Source organism: Eublepharis macularius, chromosome 8, assembly GCF_028583425.1.
Source record: "Eublepharis macularius isolate TG4126 chromosome 8, MPM_Emac_v1.0, whole genome shotgun sequence".
NCBI classification, from domain to species: Eukaryota; Metazoa; Chordata; class Lepidosauria; order Squamata; family Eublepharidae; genus Eublepharis; species Eublepharis macularius.
In genome coordinates, this window is record NC_072797.1 from 83998736 (window position 1) to 84017987 (window position 19252).

Genomic DNA, 19252 nt, shown 5'->3' on the forward strand with positions numbered 1-19252 from the left:
ATTTACGATTACACCCAATCTAGTTCTCAAGGAGAAAACTGATTTATGACAAATCAATGTATTCAGCCTGTCATTTAGTTCTCACATGGAATATTTTATTAGTCCATTACTCATGAGCAAGGAGTTGTGGCTGCAGGATTAACTAGAGAGACTATAGCAGGATTGAGTATCCTCAGTTCATTCACATTCAGGAATCCTATTCTTAAAATTAATGCATGCTAAGACCCTAGGTGGTATAGACACCATGACAAAGAAAGAAGTCTATCAACTATCAGCAAATCTGATCTTGTCATCACTCTACTACTGCCTGTTTATCAGAACACATGGCATACATTTCCAGAAGGCAGGTTTTAGAAGGTGGTTGTGGAGGGATGCTGCTCAGCTCCATAGCTACTGAGTGAGATCATCCACAGATTTGGGCAGGGTGGGCACCACCATGTGATGATACTCAGCTCACTTCAAATGGATCCTTCCTAGAGGGCTGGAGAAACCTTGAACCAGTGCCTGGAGACAGTGGGGAGGGGGGTGAAGAGGCCGAATATACTGAAGCTTAATCATGACAAGAAAGAAGTGCTAATTGTGAGCAGCAGGACTGACCTGGGATTTAAAGTATCTCCTTTTCTGGATGAGATTCCACTTTCCTTGAAGGAACAGGCCATAATCTCCAGTCTTGTTCCATCTATGTTAGCTCCTAATTATGTTTCTGGGCCCAATTCAATATCCTGGTGCTGACCTTTAAATCCCTATAAGGTTTGGGACAAGTGTACTTTAAGGACCACCTACTCCCAACCTACCTGACTACTACGATCCTCTTCTGAAGCACTGCTTCATGTACCTCTACCTTCTAAGTTTAGGAGGGTGCCAACCCAAGACTCCTCAGTGGAACTCCCTCCCCAGAGACATTCATCTGTCCCCTCTCATTGTCTTCTGCTGTGAAGACTTTCTTTCATTCCCTCAATGACCACTCTTTCCTGACTTGTTTTAATTGCTGGTTTTTTATACACATTTTATTTGGGGTTTAATGTATTTTTATGATGTGTTTTGCTTTAAATTGTTAGTCAGCTTGATAGCCCTGTTCAAGCAGAAAGGCAGGATATACATTTTGTAAATACTATGTATTTACTGTATTATGAACTTGCGTATTTGTTGAAGGTGCTATCTCAAAGTGGCACAGTCGGTCATGTCTCATGTCTATGGAAAAAGTTCCATTTTGTGGTGTGAAAGCTCTCCTCCTTACAAAGCCTTCTAGAAGAATATAAACATTATTTTACTTCAGACATTTGTGTGGGTGACAGGAATTTATTTGTGTCTTTTCTGTTACTGTTATGAGGATAAGTTCCAAGGGTCTGGTACTTCACAAGAATTTACAATGTCTTCTAATAAGTCACAAAACATTGCTTTCAATAGATACAAGGTTGGCTATGCATATGCACCGTGCTTTTTTCCTTAAACTTATGAGGTTCTCCCATCTCAGCCCAAGTCCCCAATGTCCCAAGAGGTGCCTGTACAATGTAAAGAGTTGCCAGTACTCTGTACTGGTGCATACATCCTGAAAAAAGCCCAGCTTATTCATACATTTTGTAAAATTTTAGAATTCTTGATAAGATATGAACGTCATATTCGGTTCTTCTGTCACTTCTCAGAGCATACAGGAAAAATATTAACTTACAAAAATTTCCCATTGGTTTTCGTCCCTAGAAGAATGCGTTGCTCTGATTCAATCCGAGTTATCATCCCATGGAACCAGGGCATCCTCAAATGTGCTGTTGTAGCAATCAATTTCTCTAGTTGTGGTTTCTGACTAATAATTGCTTGATCCAGGGCATAACCCTGCACAGGGAACAAAATGGAAAACATATGTAAATTATACCATTTTGTATATGAATATAATATAAACAATTATAAGAATATAATATAAACAATTGTCCATATCCAAAATATTTTGCTTTGTAACTGACTCAGAAATATCTGAAATCATACTGCATACAGTACATAGTTTAAAAAATATTAACATGAATCATGATAACTAGAAAATTAAATGAAAGCAATTCAAAATGAATGCTAAAAATGCTAATATTAAATATATTAATCTGATATATTAAATAAAAGCAAGATCCATGCAAGGGCTGTCATATAGAGAATGGCACAGAGTGGTTTTCTGCTGTCCCAGAAGGTTGCACCAGAAACAATAGGTTGAAATTAAATCAAAAGAGTTTTTGGCTAAACATTAGAAAGAACTTCCTGACAGTTAGAGTAGTCCCTCAGTAGAATAGGCTTCCTCGGGTGGTGGTGGGCTCTCCTTCTTTGGAGGTTTTTAAGCAGAGGCAAGATGGCCATCTGACAGCAATGCTGCTTCTGTGAACCTAGGCAGATCATGAGAAGGAGGGCAAGAAGGGTTACATCAGTGCTTGGTTCTTGTAGCTCCTTCTTAGATGCCCAGGGTAATGCCAATTGCCACTTTAGGGTCAGGAAGCAATTTCCCCCAGGCCAGTTTGGTTATGGATCCTGATGGTGTTTTGCCATCTTCTGGGCATGGAGCAGGAGTCACTGGGAGTGTGGGGGGTAGTTGTGAATTTCCTGCATTGTGCAAGGGGTTGTCCTAGAGGTCCCTTCCAACCCTGTGATTCTATGACTGACAGCCAAGCTACAAGAGACAAATTACATGAGGAGGAGCACATGAAGAGAGTTGTAATGTTAGCTGGGAAGCTGAGTTTTAAAAGAGATCAAAAGGCTTTGTCAATTTCCCCTCTCTACAGAGCTAGGGAGATTGCTGCTCAGAGGGTTTGTTAATTTCCTCTTTGCCTCCCAAAGGCTCTTGTCAGTTTCACCTCCCCTTCTAAGAGGAGAAAAGGAAATTAACAACCCCCCCTGAGCAAGCTGTCTTCCTGGCTCTGTAGAGAGGGGAAATTGACAGAGCCTTCCAATCTCTTTTAAAAATCAGCTTCCCAGCTAACATGGCGACTCCCTTCAGGTACTCCTCCTTGTGTAATTCGTCTCTTGTAGCTTAGCTTTAAGATTCTATGAAACAAACCCATCATCTGGGAATGCTTACAGAATAATGACATTGGTTAGTGCTTTTTTTTGGTCAGAGATTGAAAAAAGAAATTTGCTTGCTGATATGTGTTTTATATTTGCAGAATAGTATGTCATTTGTTTGCAAAATATTGAGAGAGAGCCACTTAGAATGGCTTTTTGTTGAATGGGAAAATTCTCCACTGATGCCTGAGAATGTTTTTGTTGCCTCTTGACACGTGCAAGTTTTCAGTTTATACCTTTCAATTCTTCCTTCCTTCTCCTTACCTCATTCTATACACCATGTACAAAAAACAAGAGAGCTAAAATTACCTGCAGGTTCCATGTTTGTTTGACATATTCCTTGATTAAATTTTCCTTTAAGTCTTCAAACGGACTTGTTTTTGGTTCCACTCCTGGTGGTCGATTATAGGGTTTCTTGAGAAGGCAAACAAGACCATCAACTTCATCTGAGTGGTAGTTAATGAGTTCTGCAGGACTTCTGTGAGATCTTCCTCCTGCAATGGCGTATGAGCCATTCATTTCCCCCTCAATGGTGTAATGATAAACTCTGCTATCATAAACCAAGGACAAGGCATAGCCTCCCAAAAAATGCCGGCTCTTTCGCAGTAAATACAATCCATTGCTCATCCCTCCTTGCATGAGGTAATCTTCAGCTTCCTCACGTGTGATGTTGCCAAAGAAATAGGGGAGATGACTGTTAGAATTAGCAGCACTGGCCATTTTTCTAAATACCTTGTAGCAATTAATGTGCACCTGGAAGGAAAGAAGAAATAGAAGTTTGAAGAGAAGTAATCTCACAAGGAAAACCAAAAATAGTAAAATCGAATACAATTCTCACACAAATATTATGCTATATGTTATACATTTTTATTTTAAGCTAGTTTGAGGACTTTGGGGAGGGCTTAAGGTGTGTTATACCATTTAGTAAGAACTTCAAATCTTACCAAAGAATTATGGTACCAAATTACAGGAAATAATATTTAGATGACTATCACAGTACCTTAGCAATATGTGAACTGACATTTGGGGACAGCCATGATTGGTCTCCTGCCTTTTCTTACCAAATTATTCCTATAGACATATTTATCTGGACCAGAACTGGTTTCCATTAACAGCAGGATGGCCTTAATGTTTTTTAAACTTTTTTACTGATTGCAATTTTACAAAAACAAAATTTAAATAAGAACAATGATGAGAATATTTTTAAGGAAGTAGTATGGGGAGGTGTGGGGAATGCAATAAAGCTGTTGTCCTCATCTAGTATATCCTTATCTTCTAGAAGTTGATTATTTCCCTGTACTAAGCCATCAAACTGGCCCTTAAAAGCATAAAAGATGCCGTAAAAGATGCAACACAAAAGCTCTGTGAAATTACTCAAAACTGTTGTAGCTGGAGTTCTAGGATTAGAATTCAAGATATGTAATTGTATCCAAACAGCTACAGAAGTGGTAGTTTAAGTGGAGCTACAGATCTGGGAAGCAGAGACTGACTTTCTCCAGGTGAAAATGGTTACCTGCATTTGTTTAAACTAAGGTAGGTGAAGACAAGAAACCATATTATGATGAGCTATTTTCCCCTGACTGGCCTTTAAGCAGCTGGGGCATTGGGGGAGCCCCATTCCATGTCACATTTCACGTCGAAGTCATTTAGCAAGCCCCAACAGATAACTATGACTTATTTGTGAAATATTTTGCTGGTAAAAATCTCTCATATCTAATCTGACAGATGGCATTTTTGAAGAGAGTTACAGGATGTTATTTAAAAACCAACCAATTCAATTTATTTTGATGAATTTTCATTGTTACGATTTGAAGATATGGACAGAATATTTGGCGAGATGGGAGTCCCACTTGCTTGCTTGATGCTTGTCCTTCTTGGTTGATGATATTCAATGGGAGGAATCACTTGTTCAGTCAAGATACAGTTCAAGATACAGTTAAAACTTCGCTAAGAAAGATGCAGTCTCAGCCACTGTGAAGAAGGTGGCCATATCATTCATCCAGATGCTAGTTATAAACTAGTTGCAGATCTTCCCACCCTCTCACCACTTGACAAGAGGGTGGTGGTAGCTAAACTTCAGAGGCTTTAGAAGAGACTGGTTAACAAAACATATGATGCATTACATGGAGAAAAAAAGGCCACAACTTTTATCGGTAACAGTGATAGGAGCATTGGCACAGCATAGGGTGTGGATCCCTGCATTGGCTGATCCGCCTGCCAGCCAATGACCCCTCACCCTTCAGCCTGCTTGCTGAAAGGGAAACCGCGGGATGAGAATTAGAGTGAAACTACAAGTGACAAAGGCACAGATTGGACACTTGTCAGCTTCCCTCAAGTTTTGATGGGAAATGTAGGCATCCTAGTCTTGCAGCTTGGCTCTCTGACTGCTGTCCAATGGACTTTTCAACTGTCACATGTCCAACATTCTGCCAAGCTGCCTACATTTCCCATCAAAACTTGAGGGAAGCTGACAAGTGTCCAATCTGTGCCTTTTGTCACTTGTAGTTCCGCTCTTAGTCAGAACCCCAATGGGCAGCAGAATCTGAGTGGTTCCCCTGCCACCTGGAAGCAGGCATGCTCTGGTAGCCTCCGAGCTGGGCTTGCCCCTGCCCATGCCTGTTCCAAGATCCCTTATGGGGATCCCCATCTATGGGGGAAACTGCATGCAAGCCATGTTTCCCCTCAAGGAGATCTGAGCCCAACACCAAAACAGCCGCCACATCAGGATTAACATGAATTACATTACAGTAAAGCCAATCAACATTTAAACTGTTCCAACCTGCCAAAAATCACTATCACCCAAAGTTGTGACAATAATGTGACATTGCAATTCAATTCAGAACATCTTGCCAAACTTGATTTAACATTAGAATAACAACATGAACCAGCCTGTACCTAAATCCCCAAATGGAGCGGTAGGAGGGAGGGATCCGCTGCTTGGAGTCCAACTGCCCTGTGCTCCTGGACTGGCTCCCTTTAAATAGGAGGGGGCTGGACCTGAGAGAAAACTTGTTCTATCAGGTTGGGAACAAAGTCCCCGCCCTCCTTCCAGCTGGCTGCTCCAATTGGCTGGCTGGATATTTTGAATGCATCTCAGGGAGCCATGTTGAGCTGCTGGCTGGGAGGCAGGGAGCCAAGCTGCCCTCCCCTTGCCTGCAGCCCGCAAACTCCAGCCCTGTTAATTCGGTGCCAGTGGCTTATCATCATCCATTTCAGAATGATTTCTGGAGGTGGCTTCAAACAATCAAACTAACAATATGCTCTACTACTTATAAAGGTGGCAGAAGTGCTAAATGATGTCTGATGGTTCTGGAGGCAAATGTTTCAGTATTTGGGAAGTGGAACTCTTTCAGTTCCAGAAAGTACTGCAATCCCCCTTAAAAAGAGAATCATTGCTTCAGATGCTGTTAGATCTAGCCCTAGGATCTATCTAGTACATTTTATTCCATCCTCCCCTCCTTGGGGTTCAGGGGATAATTCTCAAGTCTCCATTTTACCTCACAGCAAAAATGGTTAAGTGGCAATTTACTGGCCCAGAGATGCCCAGCAAACTTCCCAGCATCTCTCAGATCCTAGTTGAACACTCTAGTCCCTACACAGCACAGATTAGGACTTTCTTTTTAGCACTTGGTTAACATTTCTAATTTAAAATTGTTGTTTTAACCACTGCTTCTGCCTTTTTAAATTAATAAGACTGCAACCTTAAGAACACTTACCTGGGAGCAAATCCTATTCAATAAATGGGACTTACTTTATTTAAACCTGTTTAGGATTGATCCAGGCAAGACACAAGCAGAGGTGATTTGCCACTGCCTTCCTCTGTGCAGAAACTCAGTCTCCCTTGGTGGTCTCCCTTTCACGTACTGACTGTGGCCAACTCTGCTTAGTGCTTTCAAGCAGCTATTTGAACTGCTTTTATATAGCAAAGGAGATAAATATTTAAATAAATACCACAAAGCATGGTTTACAAACCCACTTCGAGCCCTAGTTTTAGATTCCAGCTTGCTTGTAAATTGCAAACTATAACTGCTAATGTGGACATCACATGAAACCATGACTAAACATCATTATCCATGGTTTGGCTTAGCCAGAACTGAATAGTAGAAGTAGTAGTGAATAATAACAACATTTGCTTTATATACAGCCCTTCAAGACAACTTAATGCCACACAAGAGCCGTTATTGTGGTATGTTATTATTATTCTCATGACAATCACCCTGTGAGGCGGGTGGGGCTGAGAGAGCTCTGGAAGAGCTGTGACTGACCCAAGGTTACCCAGATGGCTTCAAGTGGAGGAGGGTGGAATCAAACCTGGTTCACAAATTAGATTCCTTCTGCTCTTAACCACTATACCAAACTGGCTCTTGGTCTGTATCAGAAGCGGACCAAATGCTTGGGAATCCATTGACAGAACTCCCAGGTATATTGTTCAGTGCAGCAGCATGCCTCTTTTGATTGGAAGAGGGAATGACTAGTATAGCATTATCTTCTGACCAGCTAAAACAATTCATAGAAGACACAGAAGTCATAGTCTTCATATAGTGTCAATTTACAGGTGTAGAATGGCTGTAAAAATTGCTGCCTTGCATTCCATGATTTGTGTGGATGCTTGGATACAACCAGATGCAAGGCATAAGCATTTATATAGAATGTTCTGTGCATTTCACAGATGAAAAGAGGGATAACATTAAACATTACAGAAGAATAGCTGATGTTGAGAAATAGCAGCTTGCCTAAAGACAATTTAAAAGAGTTCATAACTACCGCAATTTGAAACGTGATCATCCTGGCTCACATTCCTGGCCATTACACAGTTCCTTTTCTTGCACATGAGTGCAGTCTAGGATTTTGTCTGATCATTTACTCAGTACAGCTCAAACATGCACTATCCGTTTTCTAGATCTGCACTACTAATTTAACCTTTGTAATTCCTTCTGAATTATAAACAGCTATAGATTATCCCATGCCCAAAAATCTCTTTGCAGGCTTTGCTTTCTTCAGTTTGTTCTTCACTAGCCCCTTGAAGCATAGCTATCTCTAAAACGCAAAGTTTACAGTTTATTCTTTAAAACGTATTACTTGAATCTTACACAGGAAGCCACAACTCTTCAGCATTTAAGAACACATATATCTCTAGGTCAAAGTATCTAACCAGTATTTTGTTTCCTCTTGTGGGTAATGGACATCCAGAACCATGTTTTAACCAAAAGTCATCTTCTGTTAGTCTACAGGAGAATGCATTGCAGAAAAGAAAAGAAGTGGAGTTATGACAAACTAGGGTTGCTTGGTTCCTTACCCTCCTGGCAAGGGGGGTGGGGAGAACTGGACACTTACCTTTTTAGTGTTCTCACATGCATGCTCCAGCTGACTGCAATAACATCACTTTCAGGAGTGACATCATCACATCCTGTGGCAGGCATGCTCCAGCCCTCCACAGAGATCAATTTGGGCCCCTGTGAAGGGCAGGAGCAGGCTCACCGCTGGAAACACATCCACTGTGTGCTGGCCCAGGAGGCCATTCCCTGGGGCCTTTTTGCCCCACTGGCCAGGTGAGTGGCGGCAACAGGCAGAGGCTGAAAGCAGGGGATTCCCCACCTCCACTGGGGAACTGGCAGCCCTAATACAAACCAATGGATGGATCCTACCACTATCCTACCATCCCAGCGAGCAAAGCTAATTTATTTATTAAAATATTTATACTTCACATTTTCTTTTGACTCAGATTTCAAGCCTTTCTCCAACTTAAGTGGTTCTTCCATTGGAGGAAGAGCCACTAAAACTGGAGGAAGATTCCTTATGCTGGAGAAATGCCATTGGAGAATGGCTGGATCCATCCGGCTATTACTAACAGTTTACTACTAAACATTAGGCTGTCTAGTATTAAAATGGGTGATGTTGCAGTAACTCAATGGCCATTACAAACCATCCTATTGGTTTACAAGTATAAGATCCCATTAGATATATTTAGGGAGTGGTGGTGGTTTGCAATCTTGCTCAGAATATTTTATTACACACAACCACTTCCACAGAGGTAGGATGACTATGTTGTACTTCTCATTATATGCACACAAGCAACTTTATTACAGGGAAAAGAGCAAGCAGAATACTGGGTGGAGATGCATTAAATAATACATAGGATATAACACCTAGTTGAAGAGTTGAAATAGATACTTGGACTCTGTGACAAACAGGAAGTGATCAAGATAAATTGTTTCTTACAATAAGCTTAAAGCAGGTATTTAAGATATAAAGTCAGATATAAAGAAATATTTGTCTTCTTTTAGAATATTAAGTATAATTATTTATATCTACATGTAGTCCTCAAGATTTTGACAAACTGCCAGTAAACAGTTTGGTGGCAAATTCCTGCTGAGCATATTTACAGTACAAACCCAAGCAGACTCACACCTTTCTAAGTCTGTTAAAGTCAATGGGCATAGAAGGCTGTAACTCTGTTAGGACTGTACTGAAAAAGAAAAGCAGAAATATACTAGTAATTTCAAGTTCAAGATGGGATGCCAGACTGGAAAAGGACAGAAAATAGCAAAATCAATAAAGCAGCTTTGCAAATAAGTCCACAACAGTATTAACCCATAAAAATATTGATAGCTCTCACACCTCCAAATACTTGTTAGTGTTTTTGTTGAACATGGGTGCCCAAAAGTGAAATTTAAAAAGAACCAACACTTTCTCATTTGTGTTGTAAAGTTTATGCTGTCCTGCAGGCAGTTGTTATTCTTTACAGGTAAAAAGCCATTTGGTGGTGGAGAGTGCCCTCAAGTCAGAGTTGACTTATGGTGACCCCTGATGAGGTTTTCATAGCAAGAGACTAACAGAGGTGGTTTGCCATTGTCTACCTCTGCAACCTGGTCTTTGTTGGAGGTCTCCCATCCAATTAGTAACCAAGGCTGACCCTGCTTAACTTCTGAGATGTGACAAGATCAGGGTCACTTGGGCTATCCAGTTCAGGACAAGCAAGGCCGAAATATGGAACAGAAGCAGAGCAACCAATGCTACGTCAGCTAAAAAACAAACCTGAAAGGCAAAAGTATATTAAAACAATATTGTTCCAATATACCTTTAAAAAACCTAAGCAGGTCCCTGTGCATGTACGCACGCATGCTCACACACACACACAAACACACACAAACACACATGCATTCAGGTATAAATTCAAGGCTACAATTCAAGCACTAATTTAGATAATTATATAATTGTGTCTTTTTAAAAACAGGCTGTTACAAGCAGGGTCACAAATAATTCTTATGAAACATTTTCTATGAAGTAGAAACATTGTAATCATTTTACAATATGAAAGAAAAAATTAAGTAAAAGGCAGTTCCTAAATTAAATTGAAAGTTAATTAGGATACACACACAAAACCTACAAGCCTGAATGCCAAGGGAGCATTGGGCTCATATTTCTCTAACAGCAAGCAAAAGTCAAAATTCCACTGGAATGTCTGAGCATGCCTAAAGTAGAACTTTGGATTTCAGCCAAAATCTCTGGATCTAGAGCCAAAAGACTTCTATGCCTAACTACAAGCTGGGTCCAGGCAGCTAGATGCCTCGTGGTTCAGTGAAACCACACAATTGCCATACAATGGATGGGGGGCTAGGGGTGCAGCTGATATGACCACGTATCCATACCCATTGCCTTTGCAGAACTGGATGTGGGCATGGGTGCTGTATAGGGATCCATTAGTGCATATGAGGGCCCCTGATTCTAGTCTGTGTTGATCTAGCTGCATCACTGATTTTTAAGCCATACACTATATTTTGTCACCAAAAAAAAGTAATACAAAATATGTTGGGGGGGGGGGGGGATACTAGTGATATTCAAGAAACTAATGATTTCTCTAGGATGCTGTACATGGATGTTAAAAAGGCACTGATGTCAGAGCTAGTAAAGAAATATGCAAAGAATAACAGCTCAGCTGTGGAATTAAAAAAAAAGTATAATTGCAAGGAGAGACCCTAAAAATAACTGTCTATCCAATGCTCTGAATATTTTTAATGTGAGAAAATTCTTATTAAGTATGCCAGTGCAGTACATTTCCAGATGGATTTCAGCCTTTAGAGAAGAGGAAGGATGCAATTTGCAGACTATTACGATGAGTAAGAAAGACACAAATCCAACCTGTCACACAAAGCTTGAACTAAACAAGAAATACTGCTAACTAGTAAAACTCAAATGGTTTCTAAATTTGGATTTTATCCTCCAGCAGAATCAGAAGTAAAAATATGAGGTAATCATAAAGAAGGATTTGCAAATACAGTATCCCAGAAATACCTAATTATTCTAACACTTGGGATAATGTATTCAGTCTCATGTGCACCTTATTCAACCTGACATACGAAACTAGGGCAAGATAACTGGTGCGCTTGTCTGCGATATTTTTAAGTCTCTTAGTTAGGATAAAAATGTTCTGGGCTTCCCTAAATATAACGAAAGGCTCAGTAATATGACCCAATGTGACAAAGGAAGCACATCCTGGAACTTTATTCCAGTATTCTGGCACTTTGTTCTGCTGAATAAACTCAAGATTCTGCATAGTCATGTGGCTTGAGAATTATTATACTTGGTCTAGTAGAGCAGAAAGAATGCCTACCCTCTTGCATGGCATTTTCTGGGCCAATTAGGACTATAGTTGCTACAGTGGTGTATGCATAGCTGCAAATTTAATAGAAGCTTGAAAGTAGCAAACACCAATCCATCCAGACACCTATATTTAGAAATCATGGGAAATTGGAATTTGTTTTCAATTGTAGTTTGTTTTCATGCCCTGGGTTAGCAGGCAAGAAACTGACAGCACAGGCACAACAAATCAAGTCAAGTTTTTACCTGTCATGGCAAACAGTAATTTAATTTCAGCTTCACATTTTGTTTGGATGCAGCCAGAATGAATTATGTTCTGAACATAAAACTGCACTTAAACTACTGCAGCAGAAGTTAGTTGTAACCATGCCAAATAATTAGCTTGCACTTTTATTTCAGAACTCGAAAGAAGCAAAGCAACAGTAAATTAATATATGGTGCTTTATTATTATACCACAAGGACACTGTCTCATCTAATTTGGTCCTCATTTACCAGGGAAACAAAGGGCTTAGGGTTGCATTTTTGTTCCATTTTCCTCAATCATTAATTTGTACAAATTTTGTTTAAGAACATGCAAATAAGTAATCAATAACAGGTACAGTAAAAAAAATTGTCTATCTTCTGTAACCAAAGTTCATTTATCGGTCAACATGGTCCCCATAAGCTTTCCCCAGCACAGACAATTACTGCTGCAGGGCAAGCGGAGAATTACACCAGGAAAATGGCAGGGCTAATCCTCCTGCTCCTAGCATTGAAATCCTGATCCAATTCCAATCTCCTATGTCTAATTTTAAAAGAAACGTAAATAGACAGAAAAGATCCAATCACATCGCTACCTCACCTAATTTGGCTCTTACTTCTGAACAAATGTTGGTATGATCAGTTGTGATGATAATTAGAATTGGCACTCCCTTACAAAGCCTTGTGCTGGGCAGACAGGAATTACAAAACAAGCCCTTGCTGTAATCAAAAGTAGATGAAGCTGTAATATGACACTTCACCCATGTTATCTTTGTAAGAATATTCCACTTTGCTTTGTGAATGCTCAGGGGTTAAACTCAAATTGCTAGTAGTCTGCCCAGGGGAAAGAGACAGCTCCCTCATCCTTTCTCCATTCCAAGCTGAAGAATGTGGCAGTAAAGCCATTAGTTTGATAATGAAGGCAACCCAAGAGACAGGATGGGTGGGCAGACCCTACATAAGCACAGGATGGGTGGGCAGACCCTACATAAGCACAGGATGGGTGGGCAGACCCTACATAAGCATGGGGCCTTGTGGAAAGAGGAGGACAGGGACAACTAATTATATTTGGGTTTTGCAACCACAGGCAAAGCCTCAGGCTTCAACTCATGCTTATCAAAACATAAAGGAACAGGAGAGCCTGGGAATGTCTCTTAACAAGTGAGATTTTTTAAAAAGATTTCCTCACTCCATGGTGGTTGAATTAGTGAGGGGATTCTGACTTGGAACATGGGGGTTGACTGTGATTCTACTGGCCCACTGGTGGGAGTGGAGAGTAAATTCCACTTGTGAAAGAGAGTGAGTGGAATAAAGCTGGAGCGGTGAATTCCTCATTGTGGTCTAGCAGCTTGAAACCCAGGCTAGCAAAGTCAATCTCTCATTCCCCATGGTAAAAATAAAAGCCTGCTGGGGATTTTTACCACAGAGATAACTACAACAGTGGAGCCTCTTCTGTGATTTTATTAATTTATATGTAGGATTTTTTTAACAAAATGCTCTTGTTCTTAACTTCTCTCTCTGTGCTGGAGTTTTAAATTGTTTCTGAAGAGTAACTGATACAATTCTCCATGGTTTATTTTACATTTCCACATCTTGTACAGATCACTGTCCACACCTTGCTTGCCATCGCTCTCTTGATGCAACTAACTGTATGTGCAGTTGACCCAAGATTCTTTTTGTGTGGTGTTCTACTAATGCTAAGGAGTGCATATGTGCATCAGTGAAACACCATATAAAAGTAAGTTTGGTGCAACTGATGTGCAATCTCATAAAAGTTGCCCCCCCCCCCATTTTCATCAATGTGCATGTTGGTAATTTAGAAATGTGTGTCTGTCTAAACTGAATGCAGAAACCATGCTACAATTCCACTATTCATTTTAGCTTGTGCATATTCACCTAGGAATAAATCCAACTGAACTCAACAGGATTTACTTCTGAATGGACCTGCTTAAGACTGAAGTCTTATGATGCAAACCTAAACCGACTGGCCCCAGTGGAATCAGAAGGGTATTGCTTTGTTAGGACTGCACTGTAAGTGATCTTAAACTACTCTTCAAAAAAATAAGGAAGGTACCTAGACTAGCCCATACCAAAGGTGTGAGGGATTCTATGTTTATTATATATGCCTTTGCACACTTTAACATCTGTCTTCACCCAATAACCTGAAACTGAAACACTTGAGACTTCCACTGTTGCCATACAATCTGTTCTCTAAGGCTGTTCATTTTTCTTCTATTCCTTGTACTACTTTAGCACAATATACACAGTTAAGAAATGTGGAGACAGAGAGAAAGGTACTTACTTCGGTCTCTCCCTCTCATAGGGAAACCGTCAAATTACTAATTTGATTATTAGCTGTGAGGCTTTGGGGAGCTATTTTGTGGGCAAAATCTTGTCCCTTTAGCCGCAACCCGCCAACCACAGTTGATACAGTGAGAAAACTGGAGTCCCCTTGGCCATCTTCTGGGCCTGTTTTAGATCACTTTGGTTGACTCACCCAGGAGTAGATTAACAGGGTCCTGCGGGCTGTGAGGCCTACCACTTGCTCCCCGGACCCATGTCCATCATGGCTGGTGGAAAGCCAGTGGTGATGGACTTCGGCCCCCACTGGAGGCCAGTGTTAATCTGCCTCAGAACTCCGGCGTTTTTCCTGGGGCAAGTTTTCTGTTGTTTCACAGTCTTTGTGAGGCATTGTAATTCTGATAGTCCCTCCTCCCCCACCCCCAACAATTGATATATAAGCTGCTCTAATTTCAGTTTTCTGGTGTAAAGCTGGATAAAAATATTTTACATAAATAATTAATTAATTCCAACTCAGCAGTTCCTCTCTGGGCACATCTCTTTGTGGCATCCGATTGTGAATGCAGGAATTTCTGCATGGTTTTTTCCCCTACTCTAGACTCCACCATTTTATTCTTGAAAATGCGTTTAATGGTAATTAATCTTTATTGCTGTACCATTACTAGCATTTAAAATGTTTCAGTACTTACTAATGTTTTAATTTGTATAATTTTATAAAAAGTGTCTTTTTGGTACTACATAAATTCTATCCTCTTCCATATTCTACTCATTTCTTTTTCTCTGGGATTCATGCCAGCTTAAACTAAGTAGCTGTCTTAAAAACTTGTTCAGCCATGCCACATATATTTTATACTATTTCCAGAAAGTGGAACAAAACTCATTCTGCTGCATGCAAGATAAAACCTATATATAAGAAAGAAGTAAAAGGCATATTAATATGTTGGTTGGGGAGTTTTACAGGAATGTAGCATTATTTCCTAAGTGGCTGTCAGTCACACTTTTACTTGCAACTTCTATACATGGAGAAGTGAATCATATGTCTGCCCCCTTCAGTTTTGAAAAGCAGGGCACAATGAGTGCAAGCAGCAGAACTGGAATAGTACTAGGTATCTAAAGATGTGAATCTGTAATAGAAGAGAACAGCACATAAGGATGAATCACCATTCTTACTCCTTATTAGGGTTGCCAACTTCAGGTTAGAAAATTCCTGGAGATTTGGGGGGTGGAGCCTGGGGAGGGCAGTGTTTGCAGAGGAGGGATCAGTGGCATATACTGCCATAGACTGCACCCTGAAAAACCACCATTTTCTCCAGGGGAACTGATATCTAGAGATCAGTTGTAATTCCATTAGATCTCCAGGCTTGACCAGGTGGCTGGCATCCCTACTCCTTATTCCTTCGCCATTCCAGGGAAGGATATGTCATTGTTCATTGTGGGGGGGGGGGGGTGGAGATTAGTGTTCATGATTTATATATTTTGGTAAGAACTAAAGTAGCACAGAGATCTGAATAGGGCACTTGGATATAAGGAATTTGGGTACAAATCCCCACATTGTCATTAAATTTACAGGCTAACCTTCGGCTTCTCACACTCCCTCAACCTCACCTACCTCACAGGGTTGTTGTGAGAATAAAATCTGAAAGTATAAACAATTTATGCTACTCTTGGTTCTTTGGATGAAGGATGAGATAAAAATATACTAGAAAATTTTTGCAGGCACATCTGCTGACCTGGATACATGAGGGGGGCCTGATCTCCTCATATTGCAGAAGCTAAACAGGGTTGGCCTTGCTTAGTAATTGGATAGGAGGCCTCCAAAGACCAGGGTTGCAGATTCAAGCAATGGCAAGCCACCTCCGTTAGTCTCTTGCCTTGAAAACCCCAGCAGGGGTCACCATAAGTCAGCTGTGTCTTGAGGGCACTCTCCACCACCACATCTACTAAGCATATCTGTCCTGAATCTTAAATCATATTTCTTTGGATTTGATCCTTGAAATCTAAGACAGTGTTGTGGTCCATCGCAATGTTTATTGTATGCACCATCTTTCTGCAATGTTCTAAACTTTTCTACAGTATATAATGGCTTAGCCTGTTTTTGTTACTTTTGAGTTTTTTTGTTTGCATTATTTTTCAGTTCTGGAGTCCTAATCTTGGAGAGTACCCTTAAATCATAGCTGAATTATGGCAATCCCTGGCAGGGTCTTCATGGCAAGAAACTAACAGAGGTGGTTTGCCATTCCCTGCATCTGCAACCCTGGTCTACGCTGGTCCCATCCAATTACTAACCAAGGCCAACCTTGCTTAGCTTCTGAGAGCTGAGGAGATCAGGCTCAGCTGGCCTATCCAGGTCAGGGCAATCCTAATCCAACTGCACTGTTTATAGGAAGTTTTTGTTATCAGATTTAATTTCTTTTCATATTTTGTAATATGCCTTGAGTCTCAGTGAGAAAGGTAGACTATAAATTAAGTCAATATTAGAAGGAGGCCAAAAAGATTCTCCCAGATAATCATATAAAAGGGTCCAAGAGTTCAATGGTATGAGATGTGGGGGTATGTTACAAGTCTGAAGGCACTATCAGTCTCAAGTCTTATCTTCAATTGTAACTTCCTGCCACAAAATTATTAGAATACTTGGGGTCTAGTGGACTTTCTTAACACATTCTGCCTAATCTGTGGCTTCAGCCTCATCAGGACTTGCTTTACAAGCCATGTCTCTGTTCCTTCATCTGCCAGCTTGTCTTGCGAGCCTCAGACACAAGTTTTCACTTTTTGCTTCTCAATAATGCCACATGCCATGAATCCTATATATAAGTCTTTAAGTAACTTCAGAGAATTGTGGGTCGAGACACTAAAACAAAACGACCAACAGTAAAACAATGCTTTCCAAAATGGCTCAGCACTATTATTTTCCACTTTTCTTCCACGTGTATCAAGAAATCTTTGCTAAGGAAAAAAGTTTCCAATCTTGCCATAAGAACCTTTTTTATTTAATCTTCTCTTTAGAAACACTTAAAACTTGACTTTCACTTCAGTTTGTCATTAACGTACAGACAGAGATAAAACAAGTACTGAGGCAATACTTTCCAATCAAAATAAGAGAAAGCACATCTGTGTAATGCACATTCTTATTATATAATTATCACCATAATAATCATAAAATGCCACTAGGTATCTCTAGTATATCACTTATTCTTATGCCCCTTCCTCTTTCTCATAAAAAAATGGAACGATGGCATGGTGGTAGAAAAAGACAGTATACGAGGGAGGGAGATTTTATGCAAAATGTAGATGAAACCCGAGTTTCATACACAGCAAGGGCAGTTTCTGTCAAACATATATATGCAAAGTACTTTCAGGATTAATGATTCATCCTGGAACTCATCCAATGACTAGCTCCAGAGTGGAACTGAATGTAGGCTGAGGGTGAAATATGCAATGGTTTAAGAATATTAAGCATTGTAAGGATGAACGTAAACAGTTAAGTCAAGCATCAGCAACCACTAACTAAAAACGTTATTCAAAACAGTTCATGCTAATGAATCTGAATTAACCTCCAATCCCAAATGCTAGACTTTGAAAGAAGACTGCAACAATGGCCACAGGCTATATGGGATTTTAAATGTCATTGTATAACAATGTAGAAAACCTAAAATAAATGCATAAAATAAATTTAAATGAGAAAAATATGTCTAGGTGAATGAAACCCACTTTCCAATACAGTCCAAATTCACTTCGTGGAAACTTGAGTGTAACAAAGAAATCTTCCTTCCAGCACCCCCCCCCCCTCATTCCTATGCTAGAAGGAGCTGCTGGTTTTACACCCATCTCAAGGGATGACATACATATGTTGTAACTAAAGGGGGTTTTCCACAGTGTTGCCAAAGCCCTGCGCACAAGTTCAGAAAAAGCACTGACATGCGCACTATGGTAAAATCAGAAACAGTTTAATGAGGGGAATGATTAGCACTCAAGCATTCATGATAATATTGTGCACACAGTAAAGTACCAAATACCAGAATGCACTTAATGAGATTCCAGTATCCGAGATACTCACACACACTTGCAGCAAGAAAGGGAGGAAAGAGACTAAAAGAGAGAATGAGAAGAAAAAGCAGAAGTTCCAGCAAAATATCCTCATCCAAGACAGGGCCCCCCCCACAATGTCTGAGAAGCCAATAAACCAAAGAGATAATCTAATGGGTGGAAAGGAGTGGACGCCAAGCCTCATTATGGTTCCAAAGCAGGCAAAGACTCATGATTGGTTGTCTAATATCAGGAAGCTTCTGTAGCACCATATGGGTAGAGTGTTGCCATTAGAAACCTTGGGGTTCAGTGAGAGAAGATATATATATATTCTAGTCTTGGAGAAGAGCAGGTAATCCAAATTAGCTAACCAATATGTTTCCTGAACAGTGGAAGTTAGCAAAGAGGAAGTTCCTAGGTCCTAAGTAGGGGAAGTCACAGAGTAGGGAAGAAGTATGTTAGAGACCATCTTAGTTGCCTCATGGGACTATTAAAAATATTCCTCAGCTGACCAGCATTAGCTCATGTGAGAGAATCCACAGAAAACTGGAAGAGGGGGGAGTAAAAGAGGCTAACTAGTTGTCTTGGTCACCAAAAATGAGAATAAAATAGGAACTTTTGCGTCAATATGTACCTTGACTAATTGTGTATAAGTCCTAATAAATGGTCTGGGGTTCTCTCAGCCCACCCTTGTTTCTTGAGCAAGTAAGGTGAATGTATGCCCAACTGTTCCCTTTCTCTGCAACACACCGCCTTTGCCTGAGAAATGGCACAAAGCTCCTCTTTGGGACTTCATATAACTGGAAAATAGAAGATCACAGCAAACAAGACAGGGAGAGAGAAAGGACCACAAAACAGAAGTCTGATGACTACTTGAATCACAATATACAGTTTGCTACTGGACTCTTTTTGATTAATATACAGTTTGTACTTTTAATATAAATCATTTGCTCAGAAAATTCTTTGGGCAATATATCTGATTGTTATGATGTTTAGTTCTGAGATTAAGTTGTTAGTTCTGATTTGTTTCAGTTAAATCAGCTTTTTGTAATT

At 40.2% G+C, this 19252-nt stretch overlaps 1 protein-coding gene across 2 annotated transcripts in view; it reads right to left on the bottom strand.

Moving 5' to 3' along the window:
• SYK (spleen associated tyrosine kinase) overlaps positions 1–19252 on the bottom strand; it is a 53679-nt gene that overhangs the window by 31520 nt on the left and 2907 nt on the right. For both annotated transcript variants that reach the window (XM_054986250.1, XM_054986249.1), the window contains exons 2-3: positions 3346–3789; positions 1670–1830 (exon numbers count right to left, since the gene is read on the bottom strand). In XM_054986250.1, coding sequence (XP_054842225.1) covers positions 1670–1830; positions 3346–3756 — 572 coding nt within the window. In that variant the 5' untranslated portion in view covers positions 3757–3789. The remainder of the gene's footprint in view (positions 1–1669; positions 1831–3345; positions 3790–19252) is intronic.